Source organism: Cetorhinus maximus, chromosome 3 (assembly GCF_964194155.1).
Source record: "Cetorhinus maximus chromosome 3, sCetMax3.hap1.1, whole genome shotgun sequence".
Classification (NCBI taxonomy): Eukaryota; Metazoa; Chordata; class Chondrichthyes; order Lamniformes; family Cetorhinidae; genus Cetorhinus; species Cetorhinus maximus.
In genome coordinates, this window is record NC_135881.1 from 195,911,798 (window position 1) to 195,931,622 (window position 19,825).

At 43.8% G+C, this 19,825-nt stretch overlaps 1 protein-coding gene across 1 annotated transcript; it reads left to right on the forward strand.

Moving 5' to 3' along the window:
* Positions 1–7,697: 7,697 nt before the first annotated feature.
* Positions 7,698–19,538, forward strand: psmg4 (proteasome (prosome, macropain) assembly chaperone 4). Its single transcript, XM_078539544.1, has 3 exons — positions 7,698–8,429; positions 17,704–17,779; positions 19,337–19,538. The coding sequence occupies exons 1-3, from the start codon at positions 8,247–8,249 to the stop codon at positions 19,456–19,458; spliced, it is 381 nt and encodes a 126-aa protein (XP_078395670.1). The 5' UTR covers positions 7,698–8,246; the 3' UTR covers positions 19,459–19,538.
* Positions 19,539–19,825: the final 287 nt, after the last annotated feature.

Consider the following 19,825-nt stretch of genomic DNA (forward strand, 5'->3'; position numbering starts at 1 on the left):
GTGAATCTTTGGAATTATCTACCTCAGAGACTTGTGGATGCTCCATCGTTGAGTATATTTAAGGCTGAGATAGACAGATTTTTGGTCTCTCAGGGAATCCAGGGATATGAGGAGTGGGCGGAAAAGTGGAGCTGAGGCAGAAGATCAATCATGGTCGCATTGACTAGGAGAGCAGGCTTGAGGGGCAGAATGGTCCACTCCTGCTCCTATTTCTCAGGTCTGGATTTTCATGGATGGCCTGGAAGAGGAACAGATGAAGGTGGTAAGGTGTTGGAGACGCTACGGACAGATGCTGAGCTACTAATACCGCTCTGGAGAGTGTACAAGGAACAAATGTCATTTGAGACACTGTTGGAAGAGGCTATCTATGCATAGACTGTGCTTCACCAAGGAAGCAACTGATCACCTCTGTGAAATACTCCTGCAGTCCCTTGCCAGTGGGAATGAAGGTTCCCTAATTTTCAATGGCTCAGGATCCTTAAAAGTCAGGCCATGGAGATTCTTGTAGCACCAGCCAATGAGTTGTGAGTGTTGTAATATACCTCTAAGGGATATCAGTGTGGGAATTTTTAAAAATATGTTTTGAGGAATATTGTGCTATTCTGTAAAGAAAGCTGATGCCTGTGTCTGTGTATGTGTAATTTAATTAAGCTGGGCAAGAGTTTGATAGGAGTCAGGGTGTCTGGGGGTTTGGAAACATGAAAAGGTTAAAGGTGTTAAGTTTGAGGTACAAGTAAATAAGTTAGATCGAACATTTGCATTATTTAGATAAGTTGAGAGGCTGTTTGAATTTCAAAGGGGAACCAGAGGTGAAAAAGGAAAATGTTTGTATCTTGCAGGAGTCCATAGGTAAAGAGTAGTGGGGATATTATATTTTTATTGACCCAAAAGCAAAGAAAAGATGGAAACATGAAAAATCTTATATTTGGAAGGGTTTGAGTTTCAAAGGGGTGTGAGAACAATAGGACTGAGATGAAAGAGGAAAAGGTATATTAGAGTTGATGTGGATAGCTGGTTTTGAGCTGTTTAGATATCGAGCTGGATAGCTGTCGAGCCATTAAGCTGGAGGGGGCTGGAGATAGCTGGAGCTGTTTAAGCTGTTGAGAAGTCTTGGGCTGCAGCAAGCAGTTTCATTCTGGAGTGAATTCCTTAGCAATGTGGAAGAGGGTACAGGTCATGTGGTACACCTTTATTGAAGCTACAGCAGTCTGCCTTGTGTGATATTACTGGATTCCATATTTAAATATCTATATGGGAGTGAGTGTTGCCTGGAAAGTGTTTATTAGTGGGTTTGACCAAATAGAGAGTTTTGGGGGAAGGTTTTGTAAAACTAACCTTAATTGTGTAACTGTAATCTTGTGTGCTTAAGTTTCTTTTTGTTAATAAAACTTCCATTTTTGATTTTTAAAAACCCAAAAGTGTTACTGGACCTCTTACTGTTGAGATTGTCTTCTTCTTGTTATTAGAATACAAAAAAAAAATTATGGCCCGTAAGCCAAGTTTCCCTCTAGGGTTTGGTTTGCACAGCAATTAACACCGGCTGTGGTCATAACATCAGCAGTAGAAGGGAAATGTGTCATGTGATCCAGTCTTAGTCTCACTTTTGCTTTGAGCAGAGCACACACACAGCAGCTCTGATGCCTTCAAGCTTTATACCCATGTATAACTGGTCTCACATGCCTGGTCTTAATAAATGAACCCACAACATGTTTATCAAATCCCTTATGAACGATTGGTGCCTTGTGTCTTGTACAGTAAGTAAGCCCAAGATTATTGCACAGCAGTGAGGGCCTTCATTCAACAGTGACATGTATCCTGATGCCCTCTTCTGCAGCAGGCCATCAACTTCCACAAGCTTGCTGGCTTCCCCAGGGTGCACAAGGCTTTTGATGGAATCCACATGTTGTTAAAGCTCCACCTGAAAAATCTGTCACCTTTATCAACGGCAAAAGTTATCATCTATTCAATGTGCTCATTGTCTGTGAGGATCAGCTGAGGATCTTGTATGTTAACACGAAGCGTTGGGAAGCGTTCAAGATGCCTATGTCATTTCACACTCCAACATTCTTGACCTATTCACAGGGAGGAACGAGGAAATGGATGAATCTAGGGGTGAACTATAACGACTGCCTGAAGCCATGAGCGATGACACCATTTCACATTACCAGCAATGCAGAACAAGAAAGTTACGACTATGCACATGGGGTGACCTGGCAGGTGATGGAGAGAACCATTGGGATGTGTAATGACTGCTTATCCAGCAGCCAGTACAGGATGAGCAGAAGTTTCTTCCAATTAAACATCAGGAAGACTGAAGCCATTGTTTTCAGTCCCAACTCCAAACTTTGTTCCTTAGCTACTGACTCCATCCTTCTCCCCAGCAACAGTCTGAGATTAAGCCAGCCTGTTTGCAACCTTTGTGTCACACTCGATTCCAAAGTGAGCTTCCAATCTCACCTATTTCCACCTCCATAATATTGCTTGATTTGCCATAGAGGGAGTGCAGTGAAAGTTCACCAGACTGATTCCTGGGATGGCAGGATTGTCGTTAAGGGAGAGATTGGGTTGACTAGGCCTGTATTCACAAGAGTTTGGAAGGATGAGAGGGGTTCTCATTGAAATGTATAAAGTTCTGACAGGGCCGGACAGACTGGATGCAGGGATGAAGTTTCCCTTGGCTTGAGGGGGGCGGTGGTGGTGGTCTAGAACAAAGGGTCACAGTCTCAAGATATGTGGTAAGCCATTTAGAACTGAGATGAGGGGAAATTTCTTCACTCAGAGGGTGGTGAACCTGTGGAACTCTCTACCAGAAAAGGTTGCCAAGGCCATGTCACTGAATATATTTAAGAAGGAAACAGATAGATTTCTAGACACTAAAGGAGTCAAGGGGTATGGGGAGAAAGTGGGAGTTTGGTATTGAGATAAAGGATCAGCCACGATCATATTAAGTGGCGAAGCAGGCTCAAAGGGCCAAATGGTCTACTCCTGCTCCTGTTTTCTATGTTTCTATGACTTCACCCCTTTCTCAGTTTATCTGCTGTTGAAACCCTCATTCTTGCCTTTGTTACCTCTAGACTTAACTATTCCAATGCAATCCTGGCTAGTCTCCCACAGCCAACCCTCTATAAACTTGAGATCATCCAAAACTTAGCTGCCTGTAACTCACAGTAAGTCCCGTTCCCCTAACACCCCTGCGCTTGCTGACTTACACTGGCATCTGGTCAAGCAAGTCTTGACTTTAAAATTCTCATCCTTGTTTACAAACCCCTCCATGGCCTCTCCCTATTTCCTCCAGCCCCAAAACCCTCCTAGATGTCGGCGATTCTCTAATTCTGGCCTCTTGAGCATCTCCTATTTTAATCACTTCAGCATTCGAGGTTGTGTCTTCAGTTGCCTAAGCTACAAACACTGGAATTCCTTCCCTACACCTGTCCACCTCTCTACCTCACTTTCCTTCTAGAAGACACTCCTTGAAACTTTGGCCAAGCTTTTGGCCACCTGAGCTAATAACTCCTTATGTGGCTGTTTATAATGCTCCTGTGAAGCTCCTTGGGAAGTTTCATTATGCTAAAGGTTTTTTATAAACATAAGTTGTTATTGTTGTTTAAAGCACAGTTTTGGTGCCTGGCTAGGTTTCTGGGTGTCCTCCAGTCAGCCCCCTGTTAAATGGTGAAGATTGTGATGGTCTGTGGCTCACTACATAATTCCAACCTGCAAGAATGTCTCACCCTGGACTTGTATTTAGTCAGTTAATTAAAAAATAGTGTATTGCATTGCAAATAGTGCAGGAACTTTCCTGTAACAACTACCTTAGGTTGAAATGTTAAACAATGGCAAATAACTATTCTGCAATGAATGGGTCTACATCACCACCTGTGAATGAAGCACTGACGTGATAACACTGGCAAATTGACAGCATTCAAGCTGCTCACAAGAACTAGCGAGCTCCGTGTCAATTTCATCTTTCCCAACATTAATTTAATCCTGACGCCAGCTATAGGGGATCTCTGGTATCCAGCAACAGTGATGTCATCAAACAGGGTAAGGAGCCAATCACATTGAAGGATTCTCACAGACAGCACAGCAGGAAGTAAAATGCACTGATTATCCTTCTCTTCTTAATCATTTTATCCAGAATGAAAGATAGATCGGAGCATACACATGGAATTAAGGTAGAAGATGAAATATCTTTATCATACAATTCTTATTATATTAAAAGCATTATATTTGACCCTGAGATGAGTTTGTGACCGCATAATCTGGGCCACCACCAAGACCACTTATTTATAGCGCTGTAACATCGCCTGATTTTGCTGCTGCCTCAGTTCATCTGCCACTATTACTCACATCTGTGCCTCTGTTACCTCGAGATCTGATTATTCCAACGCACTCCTGGCCAGCCTGCCACGTTACTGAGGTGATCTAAAACTTGGCTGCCCATGTCTTAGCTTGCACCAGGTCCCATTCAGCTATAGCCTCTGTGTTCACTGACTTATGTTGGTTCCTGGTCTGGCAATGCCTTGGTTTTACAGTTCTCATCCCCTTGTTTTCAAATCCCCTGCATGTCCACACCCCTCCCTATCTCTGATACCTCCTCCAGCCGAACAGACCTCCGAGATACCTGCGCTCCTTCAATTCTGGCCTCTTGAGAATTCCCAATTTTAATCGTTCCACCATTGGCGGCTGTGCCTTGAGCTGGAATTCCGTCCCTAAACCTCTTTGCCTCCCTACCTCCCTTTCTGCCTTTAAGGTGCTTTTAAAACTCCCCCCCTTTGACTTAAGCTTTTGGCCACTTCCTCACATATATCTTTATAGGTCTCAGTGTCACTTTTTTTTGAAAGCGCTCCTGTGAAGCGGCTTGGGATGTTTTACCACATTATAGGTGCTTTCTCAGCTTTTGCCGCTATGGCGGAGAAGTTTGTCATTCTACGAGTATAAAAATTAGTTTTTTGGAGCCAGAGAGGTTGTTCAGCAGAAATTATGACTTATTGGCAATTGAAAAGCCAGTTACATCTCATTCAGCAATGCATAACTTTATCAGAGGTTTATCCCACGGGGTTACCTTGTGAAAATAGAAGTTCATGTCAATTCAGTGATTTCTGTCTCTTCTTTTTTTCTCTGTCTCTTCTATTTTTTTCATGCAAAAATATATTTAATGTCCTTTAGGTCCCACAAGTACAAATAATAAAGTATTCACAAATAATGGCAGGTGGCACCTCAAACGATTCGACCAATTGCCATATTCTACCAGAAAAACTAAGGACAAAAAATTCTAGGGCTCAAAATGACGTGTGTGCTGTCTCTGCAATGTTCTTTTCCATGTTTTCAGGAATAGAGCGGTCTACATTGTCATCAAACCCACTGACAAGGGTGGTGCTGTTGTTGTCTGGTGCACTGACCTCTACCTCGCGGAGGCTGAGCGTCAACTCGCAGACACTTCCTCCTACCTCTCCCTGGACCATGACCCCACCACTGAACATCAAGCCATTGTTTCCAGGACTGTCACTGACCTCATCTCCTCTGGAGATCTTCCTCCCACAGCTTCCAACCTGATAGTCGTCCAACCTCGGACGGCCCGCTTCTACCTCCTACCCAAAATCCACAAACAGAACTGTCCCGGCAGACCGATCGTGTCAGCCTGTTCCTGTCCCACGGAACTCATTTCTCGCTATCTTGACTCCCTTCTCTCTCCCCTTGTCCAGTCCCTTCCCACCTACATCCGTGATTCCTCTGACACCTTACGTCACATCAACAATTTCCAGTTCCCTGGCCCCAACCGCTTCCTCTTCACCATGGACGTCCAATCCCTCTACACCTCCATCCCCCACCAGGATGGTCTGAGGGCCCTTAACTTCTTCCTCGAACAGAGGCCCGAACAATCCCCATCCACCACTACTCTCCTCCGTCTGGCTGAACTTGTTCTCACACTGAACAATTTCTCCTTTAACTCCTCTCACTTCCTCCAAATAAAAGGTGTGGCTATGGGTACCCGCATGGGCCCCAGCAATGGCTGTCTCTTTATGGGGTATGTGGAACATTCCTTGTTCCAGTCCTACTCCGGCCCCCTCCCACAACTCTTTATCCGGTACATCGATGATTACTTCGGTGCTGCTTCATGCTCTCGTTGGGACCTGGAAAAATTTATTAATTTTGCTTCCAATCTCCACCCCTCCATCATTTTCACATGGTCCATCTCTGACACTTCCCTTCCCTTCCTTGACCTCTCTGTTTCAATTTCTGGTGATAGACTGTCCACCAATATCCATTACAAGCCTAACGACTCCCACAGCTACCTCGACTACAGCTCCTCACACCCCGCTTCCTGTAAGGACTCCATCCCATTCTTTCAGTTCCTTCGCCTCCGTCGCATCTGTTCTGATGATGCTACCTTCAAAAACAGTTCCTCTGACATGTCCTCCTTCTTCCTTAATCGAGGTTTTCCACCCACGGTCATTGACAGGGCTCTCATCCGTGTCCGGCCCATCTCCTGCGCATCTGCCCTCACCCCTTCTCCTCCCTCCCAGAAACATGATAGGGTCCCCCTTGTCCTCACTTATCACCCCACCAGCCTCCGCATTCAAAGGATCATCCTCCGCCATTTCCGCCAACTCCAGCATGATGCCACCACCAAACACATCTTCCCTTCACCCCCCCTGGCGGCATTCCGTAGGGATCGTTCCATCCGGGACACCCTGGTCCACTCCTCCATCACCCCCTACTTCTCAACCCCCACCTATGGCATCTCCCCATGCCCACACAAAAGATGCAACACCTGCCCCTTCACTTCCTCTCTCCTCACTGTCCAAGCGCCCAAACACTCCTTTTAAGTGAAGCAGCATTTCACTTGCATTTCCCCTAACTTAGTCTACTGCATTCGTTGCTCCCAATGCGGTCTCCTCTACAATGGAGAGACCAAACGTAAACTGGAGGAACAGTACCTCATCTTCCAACCAGGCACTTTATAGCCTTCCGGACTGAATATTGAATTCAACAACTTTAGATCTTGAACTCCCTCCTCCATCCCCACCCCCTTTCCATTTCTTCCCCCTCCTTTTTGTTTTTTCCAATAATTTATATAGATTTTTCTTTTCCCACCTATTTCCATTATTTTTAAATCTATACCTTTTATGCCCTGTTAGTCTTTCCACCCCACCCCCACTAGAGCTGTACCTTGTGTGTCCTGCCATCCATTCTTAATTAGCACATTCTCTTAGATAATATCACCTTCAACACCGCTTTGTTCCTTTGTGTGACATCTTTTGATTATCTGCTCCTATCACTGCTTGCTTGTCCCTACAACCACACCCCCCCTCCACTTCTCTCCCCACCCCACTCCCCCCCCCCCGCCCCACCCCCCACCTTAAACCCACTTATATTTCACCCCTCTCCTAATGTTACTCAGTTCTATTGAAGGGTCATGAGGACTCGAAACGTCAACTCTTTTCTTCTCCGCCGATGCTGCCAGACCTGCTGAGTTTTTCCAGGTAATTCTGTTCTTGTTTTGGATTTCCAGCATCCGCAGTTTTTTGTTTTTATCACAGAAGTTTAGATTTACCAGTCATGATGTGTGTGTGTGTGTGTGTGGGAACTTGCTGTGTGGAAATTTGCTGTCCCCCCCCCCCTATCCTACATCACAACAGTGACTACACTCCAGGAACATTTCATTGGCTGTAAAGCGCTTTGAGACATCCGCTGGTGGTGAAAAGTGCTTAAGATCAGTGCAGCTAAAAGCCTTTCATTTTTATGATTCGTTGGAACCAAACGCGACAATGTGGGTTGAAGAACAGTGTAGGAGTTAATTAGGTTTTTTTTGTGTGGGGTGCACAGAAATTCCAATGCATTCCAATGCAATTTTTTTTTTGATTTACTTCCAAACGAATAGGAGAGGCAGGCACACAGCTAGAATCTGTGAACGAATTGATGTTCGCTGCATGCGGAGACGCTTCTATCTCGATGGGTGTGTTTGGTCCTGGGCAGCAGATAGGGCTGCAATGACCCAGTTTCCGCAATGACTCTGTATGTTTCAGCCCTAAGCTGGCGTCGCCCTCTGGCTGCAGCAAATAACTTCGCTGAGAAGAAAGAGGTGGAGAGAGTGAGTCAGAGGCGGATCAGGAAAGTGGGGAACAGCCTTGCACGTTACAGTCGGTTCCCCATTGTCCCCGGGCGGGGTAGCCGGTGATTGACAGGCGGAGCCGGTTCCCCCGGGGAAGCGCTCGGTTTTGCCCTGTCTGCAATCGCGGAGCAGGATGGCCCAGGTTGCAGCGGCTGCTGCTGCTGCTGTCCAGACCCTGTCTGTCCACAACTTTAGCGAGAAGCTGTCGGAGCAGACGGTGCATTTCCACGTCCTGAGAATGAAGGACAGCTTCTTCTTGTGGGTCGGGAGCGCCCCGAATCTCTCCAACCTTGCTGTAGCCATGTGCACCAAATTTGTAAGTACCTCACTTCCTGAGTCCCTCCCTCTCCCCCCCAAAAAAATGAATGCTGAAATTGGATTGATTCCTAGCTCTATAAACAACCATGAGGATTGCAGAGGCTGTTGTGGGTTCTGGGACTCCCCCGAGTGGTCAGGATTAAAACTCTCAGTAATTGTGTCTGGCTGGAGGGGGAGAGAGAGAGAGAGAGAGCAGTTCACTTAAAGAAACATGTCCCCTGAAAGAGTCTGATTGGACCAAAAGCTACAATTGCTAAGAAGCAATATAAGTGAGGTACCAGTCCCTCCCCTTGCAACTTGCATTCATCTAGCACATTTAACTAGTGAAACAAAACAAGCAGGGCCACCAAGCCAAGGGTTTGGCACCTCGCCACATTAGCGCCCACAGTGGAAAAGAGGTTTTGAGGAGCGTCTTAAAGGAGAAGAGGGAGGTGGAGAGAGATTTGGGGGAGGGAATTCCAGAGCTGAGGGCCTCGGCAGCCGTGATGGGATGCTTGCCAATGGTGGGGTGATGAAACCCGGGGAAAGCGCAAGAGGTCAAGAGTGGGAGTCGTTGAAGGGTTGTGGGGCTGGGGCTGGAGGAAGTTAGAGAGAAGAGAAGAGGAGCAGTGAGCCCTGCAGAGGTTTGGAAACAAGGATGAATGTTTTAAAATTCATCAGAGGAAATTCTTAAAATTAAAATACTCATCACACTCATCAAACTTAGCAGTTTGAAAATGATTTATTCATAGGGCGGAGGCTAAGCAATGGTTTCATCCAAGGATTCAGATAGCACAATAAACTGTGAGTAAAGCTCAGATGATTTGCAGCTGTCTGAATGCCTCAAGGATAAACTTGGAACAATTATATTTTATAATGTACACTGTGCAGTTAATGGATTTTGCTGCTTCTTTGTGGAGGTGGGTGATGGTGTCAAACAAGACGTGTTATGGAGTTATCGTTGCTGAGGAATCAACTATTGTGCTGTAATTTATGACAATTTTTTTGAGTGGATTTATTTGGTAGATGATTACAAGGAAATAACTGAAGGTTACCGGATAGGGATGAGAGTGAATTTTAAGTGCAAGAGTGATTCAGTTGCAAAAATCAGACAGACATTGTAAAAAATGTGAAATTTGACATTAAATTGTCTGATCTGTTTCTTTAATGTAGTTATCACTGTATTGGTCTTACATAAAACAGAGCTCTGGGCTTTCTTTGGAGAGACTGAACTACTTACCACATTGGGTTGAAAGGTGCAAAGTGAGAGGACAACAGAACAACAGCCTTTATGATAGGAGAAGGGAAGAAAATTAATCTGAGGCATTTTAATTTTTATTGTTCGAGTCACCTGACTGTAAAAGCTGTTGAAAATTTCTTTCCATTCTGCTCGTTGGCGTTTGTGATGCTCATTCATCACTAAATTTCAGTTTCGATCCACGTGGTAATGGTTTCCTATTGGGGGAGGCATTAACTGAGCTTCCTTTTTGTCAAGCGGCCCTGAATCTCCCCAAACATTCATCTGTTCAAAATCCTGATGGTCTTATGGGTTGATTGGAGATATTGTCATAATGTAGTCCGCAGTCTTCCCTTATGGTATTGATTCTTGCAGCACATAGGCCTCCAGTTTAATCCTTAGACTGTACTGTGTTAACTCTTTCTAGCTAGGTAATGGTAAGAAGAAATGGTTCAGAAGCCATTTGATCTGCCTGGTTGGCTGAGAGAGAGAGGGGAATGCGAAAGGTAATGTAAATTTTCTCTTGTGATTTGCGTGTTGGCAAATTTGTGCTGAAGACATACAGGAATGATTGAGTCAGCACACTTCAGTGTAGTGAGTGAGGGAAACCTCCCTTGGGTTAGATTCACAGATCAAATTCAAAACAATTTGAAAAATGTGAATACGCTGTTTTTTGTGCTGACTCAAAAGGCCTAATTTCCTTGAGGAACATTAATCCGCTAATAGTTGCAGTGGGTTTGAGCTAGGATCAAGGACAGGGAGCTGCACTGAGCTGTGTGTTTGCAGCCTGCGCGAATGATAAAACTCTTCTGTTATTTTCAACACTTCTCTCAAAGAACCAAAACATCTCGCTGCGTTGCCCCCAAGATTCTTCAGTATTGTAGTCGGTACAAATGTATGAAGAATAAGTGAAGGACACCCTCAAAGCCTCCTTGAAAAATTGCAACCACCGGCACTTGGGAACCCCTGGCCCAGGACCGCCCAAAGTGGGGGCAAGGCATCAGGGAAGGAGCTGAACACCTCGAGTCTTATCGCCAAGGGCTAGCTGAAGCCAAATGTTGACAGTGGCAACCCAGGCACCCCCTCGCCCCCACCCCCCGTTTCCCCCTATCACCATCAGCCCCACCGGTGACGTAGACTGTAGGTTGTGCATTGAACCCTTCAGTCACCTGAGAACTCATTTTTAGTGTGGAAACAAGTAATCCTCGACCCTGAGGGACAGCCTAAGAGATGAAGAATAAACATGGTTTTGAATGGAGTTAATGTCTTCATAAAATGTTAGAGTGCAGAAATGGCCCACTCAGCCCCTTCTCTCGACATGAGTAACTTCATCTATTCCCACTCTGCCCTATCCTTTAATCATTACCTTTTACAAGTCTAATTACCTCATTAAAAAATTTATGGCCCTGTTTGTCTGAGAATTCCACATTTTAACTACCCTCCGTACAAATGTTTAATCCCTTTAAATCTTTCTTCTGATTGTCTTTGATTTGCACCCTCGTGTTACCATGACATCAGCCAGTGGAAGTGAGAGATCTATCATTAGTTGACCTCTCATAAACCTCTATAGTCTTGTGGCCACTATTGGATCACCCAATAACTGTCAGATGAGTGAGAAAAGCTCTTTATCTTCTCAAATCTGTCATATCTGCAACCTTTCACTGCTGGTAACATGTTGGTGAATCTTCTCTGCACCTTCTCCGTTGCTTTTGTCCCTTTTAGTTTATTCCTTCATGAGATGGGGGGAATCACCGACAAGGTCAGCGTTTGTTGTCCGTCCCTAATTGCCCTTGAACTGAGTGGCTTCCTAGGCCATTTCAGAGGGCAATTAGGAGTCAGTGACATTGCTGTGGGTCTGGCGCCACAGGTAGGCCAGATCAGGTGAGGGTGGCAGATTTCCTTCCCAGAAGAACGTTTGTGAACCGAATGGGTTTTTACGGCAATCGATGATAGTTCCATGGTCACCATTGCTGAGTCTGGCTTTCAATTCCAAATTTATTAATTGAATTCAAATTCTACCAGCCGCCGTGGTGAGATTTGAACCCATATCCCCAGAGCATTAAAATAAAAGCAAAAATACGGCAGATGCTGGAATTCTGAAATTAAAACAGAAAATGCTGGAAAAACTCAGCGGGTCTGACAGTATCTGTGGAGCGAGAAACAGAGTTAATGTTTCAAATCCTGAACTGGAGAGAGGTAGAAATTTTGTAGAACGTTTTCGGGATAGTTTCTTAGAAAAGCTTGTTCCGGCGCCAACTGGAGAGCAGGCTATCCTAGATCTGGAATTGTGCAACAAGATAGGATTAATTAATGAACCCATAGTGAAGGCACCCCTAGGGAGCAGTGATCATAACATGATAGAATTTTACATTCCGTTTGAGAAAGAGAAGAGTGGGGTTTAAGTATTTTAAACTTAACTAAGGGCAATTATGAAAGCATGAAAGCAGAGCTGGCTAAAGTGAACTGGCAAATGAGGTTGAGGAATAGGTCAATAGAAATGTAGTGGCAAACATTTTAAGGGAATATTTCAGAATACACAATAGATACATTCCAACGAGAAAGAAAAACTGCAAGGGGAGGACCCACCATCCATGGTTAACTAAAAAAGTTAAAGACAGCATCAAACTTAAAGAAAAAGCATATAATTGCGCAAAAATGGATGGCAGGTCAGAAGTTTGGACAGAATATAAAAAAACAGCAAAGAATGACTAAAGGATTAATAAGGAGGACAAAATTAGAGTACGGGAGAAAGCCAGCCAGAAATATAAAGGCAGATAGTAAGAGCTCCTAAAGATATTTAAAAAAGAAAAGAGTTAACTGAGTGAGCGTTGGTCCCATAGGAAGTGAGTCTGGGGAATTAATAATGGACAATAAGGAGATGGCAGATGAATTGAACAGGTATTTTGCATTGGTCTTCACTATAAAGGATACAAGTAACATCCCAGAAATAGCTGTGAATCAGAAAATGGAAGGGAGGGGGGAACTCAAGAAAATTACAATCACCAGGGAGGTGGTACTGAGCAAATTGTTAGACGTGTGGGCTGACAAATCCCCGGGTCCTGATGGACTTCATCCTAGGGTTTTAAAAGAAGTGGCAGGTGAGATAGTTGATGCGTTGATTTTAATCGGCCTATCATCTGTCATAGGGAAAATAGTAGAAGCTACTATTAAATATGTTGTAGCAGGGCAATTAGATAAATTCAAGGTAATCAGGCAGAGTTGACATGAGAGGGAAATCATGTTTAACCAATTTATTGGAGTTCTTTGAACAAGTAACATATGCTGTGGATGAAGGGGAACCAGTTGGTATACTGTACTTAGGTTTCCAGAAGACATTTGATAAGGTTCCACATGAAAGGTTATTGTGGAAAATAAAGACTCATGGTGTGGGGGTACCATATTGGCATGGATAGAAGATTGGCTAGCTAACAGGAAGCAGAGAGTAGGCTTAAATGGGTCATTTTCTGGTTGGAAAGATGTAACAAGTGGCATGCAACAGGGATCAGTGCTGAGGCGTCAACTTTTTACAACTTATACAAATGACTTGGATGAAGGGATGGATGGAATGGTTGCTAAATTTGCTGATGACACAAAGATGGGTAGGAAAGTAAGTCGTAAAGAGGACATAAGAAGGCTACAAAGGGATAGAGGCAGGTTAAGTGAGTGGGAAAAGACCTGGCAAATGGAGTAAAATGTGGGAAGGTGTGAAATCGTCCATTTTGGCAGGAAGAATAAAAAAAGAAGCATATTATCTAAAAGTTGAGAGATTGTGGAGTTCTGAGGTGCAGAGGGATCTGGATGTCCCAGTGCATGAATCGTAAAAGGTCGGTATGCAGGTACAGCAAGTAATTAGGAAAGCTAATAGAATGTTATCATTTATTACGAGGGGTATTGAATACAAAAGTAGGGAGGTTATGCTTCAGTTATACAGGGCACTAGTGAGACCACATTTGGCGTGCTGTGTATAGTATTAGGGTTCTTATTTAAGAAAGGGTGTAAATGCATTGGAAGCAGTTCAGAGAAGGTTTACTAGATTAATAGCTGGAATGGGCAGGATTTCTTATGAGGAAAGGTTGGACAAGGTTTCTGCTGGAGTTTGGAAGAGTAAGAGGCGACTTGATTGAAACATATAAGATCCTGAGGAGTCTTGACAAGGTGGATATGGAAAGGATGTTTCCTCTTGTGGGAGAATCTAGAACTAGAGGTCACCATTTAAAAATAAGGGGCTGCCCATTTAAGACAGAGATGAGGGGAATTTTTTTCTCTGAGGGTCATGAGTCTTTGGAACTCTCTTCCTCAAAAGGTGGTAGAGCAGAGTCTTTGAATATTTTTAAGGCAAAGGTAGGTAGATTTTTGACAAGCAAGGGGGTTGAAAGGTTGTCGGGCCAGGTAGGAATGTGGAATTGAGATTAAAATCGGATCAGCCATGATCTTATTGAATGGTGGAGCAGGCTCGAGGGGCCGAGTGGCCTACTCCTCCTTATTCGTATGTTCGTACCTCTCTCCAGTTCCGGAGGAGTCATGTTGGACGTGAAATGTTAACTTTGTTTCTCTCTCCACAGATGTTGCCAAACCTGCTGAGTGTTTCCAGCATTTTCTATTTTTCCCCAGAGCATCAGCCTGGGCCTCTGGATTACTAATCCAGTGACATTACCACTACACCACTCTCTCCTTTTGTAATGGGGTTTGCTAAATGGTACAGAGTGTTCTCAACTGCACTCTTAGCTAAAGCATTGTACAAGTTCAAATTACCTTGAGTTTGCATCATAACCTTTGGCTACAAAACTAAGGATTTCTTTTCCCTTTCTTTATTACGGCCTTATCAACTTGTACTGCCACCTTTAATAACCTGTGTACCTGCATTTGAAGATTTCACCGCCTCTCAGCTCCATTTAAAACCTTGCCATTTAAGGTGGAGTTCCTATCCTTCCTCTTCCAAATATATTTCTGGGAATGCCAGAGCAAGGGAGCGCCACCTTAAAATTGGAGCTAGGCAGCCTGGGTGCAGGGAGGGTGGATGTCGACCAGCACTTCTTCATACAAAGGGTCATCTGAAACTCCCTCCCTAAAAAGAAAACTGTTGAGGCTGGGTCAGTTGAAAATTTCAAAACTTGTATGGATAGATTTTTGCGAGGATCGTGTATTAAGGGATGCAGAACCAAGTCGGGGACTGCCTCTTGTGCATCATGTGACTTATCCAACATCCAACATTGGATGAGGAGAAATTTCCTCTTAAGTATCGGGAAGACTGAAGCCTTTGTCCTCAATCTTTTTTCTCCAGCCATCATGTTCACTCCAGACAATTCACAATCTTGGCAGGCCTATGCAATCCTGAGTGGAGTTTTCAGCTCTATATCCTCTCCATCACCAAGACCGCCTACTTCCATTTCTGTAACATCACCCGTCTCTGCCGCTGCCTCAACCCACCTGCTGAAAGTCCTAGAACCAACTATTTCATTGCTTTCCTGGCTGGCATCCCACCCTCCATAACCCTGAGCCCACCCAAAACTCTGCTGTCCAAATCCTACCTCTCACCAAGTCCTTTGCTCGCTGACCTATGTTTGCATTTAAATGGCGTTGGCAATGTCTCAATTTTAAAGTTCCCATACTTGTTTTCAAACTCCTCCAGGCCTTTTCCCCTCTCTCTATCTGTAACCTACTCCAGCCCTACGACCTTCCGAGATATCTGCTCTGTAATTCTGGCCTCTTGCACGTCCTGATTTTGTTTGCTACACCATTGTTGGCTGTACCTTCAGCTGCCACAACCCTTGAGCTCGCCATTTCCTGACCTCTCTCACCTCGTTTAGGATGCTCCTTAAAACTTACCTCTCCTTTTGGTCACCTGCCTTAATATCTCCTTATGAGATTCGGTTTCGAATTCTGTTCGATCTCTCTTGTGAGGCGTCTTGGGAAGGTTTTTGTTACATTAGTATTGAAATCGGTTTAGTTGGGCTGTAATTTTTGCATGCTTAAAAAATATGAGCGAGTAATTTAAAAGCACTTTTACTCTTGCTGATTTTAAATGACTACTGGCTCTGGAAGGTCCATAGTGCAGCCTGTTGGAGCGCTCAGTGACAAACCGCAAGTCCAGGATCTCCACGCTAATCTGCTCATGCCCAACATCCTGAAGTCCTGAAGTTCCAAAGGGTCATACAGACTTGAAACGTTAATTCTATTTCTCTCTCTCCACATTTGCTGCCAGACCTGCTGAGTTTGTCCAGCATTTTCTGTTTTTATTTCAAACTTCCAGCATCTGCGGTATTTTTGCTTTTGTCCTGACGTTGTGGTCGTTTTCAGGGGTGTATTGACAGTTCGCCGCTGTGGCTCAGTTCATAGCACCCTCGCCTTTGAATCAGAGGGTTGTGGGTTCATGTCCCACTCCCGGAAACCAAGAACTGTGATTGTACTGGAAAAGAGTTGCAATCTGTGACTGTTGATAACTCGAAAGAGTATCAGCCCCACCCACTCCTGCAAAATCTGGGCGATTATGAAAAGATCAGGAGGTAGTGTGGAAATTGTTATGATTTGGAACAAGTTGGACCCCAGTTTCTGTCATGCGTTATTTGCTGTCAGTGTTGTTCAATAGTACACAAACATAGTGCAAAATATGCTGTGCAGACAGCTCTTCTTCTCATACATGTGCGCATACACTCCATATAAATGAATCTGTTCCTGTATTCCAAAAAGAATTCTGTATAAAATAGTCGCTGCTAATCTATGTGGTTATGGTGGGAGTCATTGGCCAATATTTGCTGCGTCCAAGGTCAGATTCTGGTTGGGAGGGTTAGAGATGAGGGCCTGTTGTACTTGTTTGTATCTGGGATATAATGAAGAGAGCCTGTCAAGTGTTAGCAGTTTTAAAGCCCAACTGAGTGATCTGCTTACCTGACATGCCCACTTTAACAGGAACCACTGCATAGTTTTCAGGATTGGGAATTTTGGCCGACGTTTTTCCTTTCCTATATTCAGGGACAACAAATTCAGCACAGTGCCTCCATTGCTAAGTCAGCCGAGATCAGTTTCCAGAATGTGTGCGTGCGCGTGTGTGTGTGTGTGTATGTGCGTGCATGCGTGTGTTGTTGCTCAGGTAAGACATTCTCATTCCAGTCACCATGACTACATTTTCTGTTAGCATTTCCTTAGAAAAATAGGAATTCTGTGTAGCCTGATCCTACAATATCCCGTCCACTTTTCAACAGTAAATTCTCAATTGTCCAGTGGGAAACTTGTGCTTGTGGGCTGACCATGGGGAGTTTCCAATGTGTTTAACCTTCAGGCGACCAGTCCCATTACTGTACAGATTGCTGGGTCAGTGCAGCATCCAGTTAGGGCTGATTCTTTGTGCTGCAGTCAGTTCCAGCTAATCCTGACGTGCTGCATCTGCAGTTTTGTGTAATTGGTTGTTGGCTTGCAATGCCATGCCTCTGAATGTAATGGTTTTGACGGAAGCAGAAAACCAAGTATTAAGTCAAATATTAGTGGAAGCCAGAATAAAGTATGGGCGCATTAGGGGGATTGAAGCAAAGTGACAATGTTTATGCACTAGTAATCCAGAGACTCTGGAGACATGAGTTCAAACCCCACCATGGCAGCTGGGGGAATTTAAATACAATTAATAAATCTAGAATAAAGTGCTAGCCTCGTTAATATTGCTAATGAAACTACCAGATTGTCTATCAGATTCAATTACGTTCTTCAGGAGAGGAAACCTGCCATCCTGGTCTGGCCGACAGACGACTGCAGACAACACTGTGGTTGACTCTTAACTGCCCTCCCTCCGAAATGGCCTAGCAAGCCACTCAATTCAGGTTGAAAGCACTGTGGACTGCAGTGATTCAAGAAGACGGCTCACCACCACCTTCTCAAGGACAATTAGGGATGGGCAATAAATGTTGGCCTCACCAGCAATGCCCAATCCCAAGAACAAATATTAAGAATGTGGCTATTTTAAGCATTTGCAGTTTTAAGGTGCAATAGCTATATGTTTGATGTAATAGGAAATTATGATGGAGTACAGCAATATTTGGGTTTAATATAACTTGCTACTGATTTACAGGACTCAATGCCAGTGTCTACATTAATCCTTGGAGATGCCTCTGATACCACGCCCAACTCTGTAGCACAAAGACTAGGTAAGATTGTTTTTTAATTGAAAAAAATGCAACTTGTTTTAATTTTTTTTTAACTTGTTCCCTTCATGAGATCATCATTCCAGTTCTGGCGCAACCACTCTACTACTCTCTCCCCCCCCCCCCAAAAAAAACCCTTAACAGAATGACTGAATGTCAGATTGCATTGTTCAAAGCTATAGGTTTTGTTGCCAAGTTAAAAAGAACCTTCATGTCTACTGGGTTGAGACAGAAAACATGTTACATTAGTGCTATACATTTTAGAGTCGTCCTTTACAACACCCCAGGCCCGGATGGCATTAAAATTTGACATTTGAAAGATAATCACTTCACGCCTTAAGCTCCCAGCCTCTTATCTCTCTTAGTGCTTTCTTGTCCCTCTCTAGTTTGGCAACACCATCAAGGTCGACACTCCTTGTGTCCAGAGAATGTTCTCTGCTTCCTGTTAAGCTTCAATTACGCTCTCTTGTTTACACTTGGTCTTCCTGAATTTCCACAATGTTGCAACTAGAGTTTATGGGATTGTCTCCTATTCTAGCTCAAAACCATGCAACGACTCATCTCCCTGTGTTTGTTCCGCCTCCCCTTTGAGCTTTTAAAACCAAGTTTGAACTCACTATAAGCCTGGGCTCTTCACCTAGACTTCTCCATTATAAAGTACAAGTTTATTCTCTGTCTTTCTCACCCATTCTCATTATACCACAAAACAAATTAAAGAGTAATCCCGTGGTGATTGAGAGAGAGAGATAAGACCATTCTTTGGGTTGGGAAAATTAGAGGGTCAATTTACCCGTCACTCTGCCCATTTTTTTTAATGCAGGGAATTGTTGGAACTAGGGCTGCGATGCGAAGAGGGATAATGACAGCAACCCATCAGTATTGTGGAATTTTAATCCTTTCATTTCATATTAGCTTTTTTTAATTGTTAAAAAACCTTATAGCTGATATAATCAATTTCCCATATTCTTACCCTTGACGTTACAATGGGTGATTAACACCGAAAAGGATGTGAAGAGGCTAATGTGTCATCTGTTTGAATAGGATGATTTTCAGATGTGTGCTCATCCCAAATCAATGTGAGAATTCCCACCCACTTAACTGGCCCTCCGTAGTGTAGTCATAGATTGAAAAAGCCATACAAGATACTTCCTTCATGAGCAACAGTATGTGTTGCATTGAGAAGAATAGGTTTCACTAGTGACGATGACCAAATTGAAGAGCAGCATCACGGGGTTTGTAGCACAATGAAGGTGACAGAGATGCAAATTAAGCAGCAAATCCGCATATTTAAAGTATGTTGCTTTTGCACACAAGTAATATCGTGAAAAGAACGGAAAGTACTTTTGGTTACGTTAGTGGTAAGTAGGCAGGGTGTCTATCTGCTCCTCATTTTTAAATGTGTGCACTGCAGTGCTTTGTACATCAAGATTGCTTCCGGAAGCGAGTTGTCCCAGTTACATGTAAGTGCCAAATGTCGAGCGATTGAAATGTACTGAGAACCTGTGTTCCACAATAGGTTTTAACTTTACTTTCATTCATCCCTTTAAATCCCCCATCCAGCGAAGAAGACAGGAAAACAGGTTTTCATCAGTTATAACCTGCCCAGCAGCAACGCCAGCTTATCCCTACAGGTGGAAAACCGAATCAAACAAGAAATGGTCGCTCATCCAGACAAGTTTTAATTGTGGTTTTCTATTTTTTAACACTTTTTTTAAAAAAAATGATATTATGTTGGCTTGTTTAATAAAATGTTATAAAAGTTGCTGCCTTTTTTCTTGTTGCGCATTTATAAATTGTTGGGGGGGGGGGCGGGTGCGGGAGGGGAGGGGGGAGTCAAGTACTGTAGTGAGGGTTGTTGTGTGGGGGTTTGGTCTCAGTGATGGGCAAAACGTTTTGCCTTCACGTTTGCATTTTCTATGACGTGTGTGAGAGCTGTTTGTCATTGAGGTAGCATCGGACTGCCCACACCAGCTGAAATGGGCTAACTCAAAGATAAAAGCAAAGAACTGCGGATGTTGGAAATCCAAAACAAAAACAGAAACAGAAATA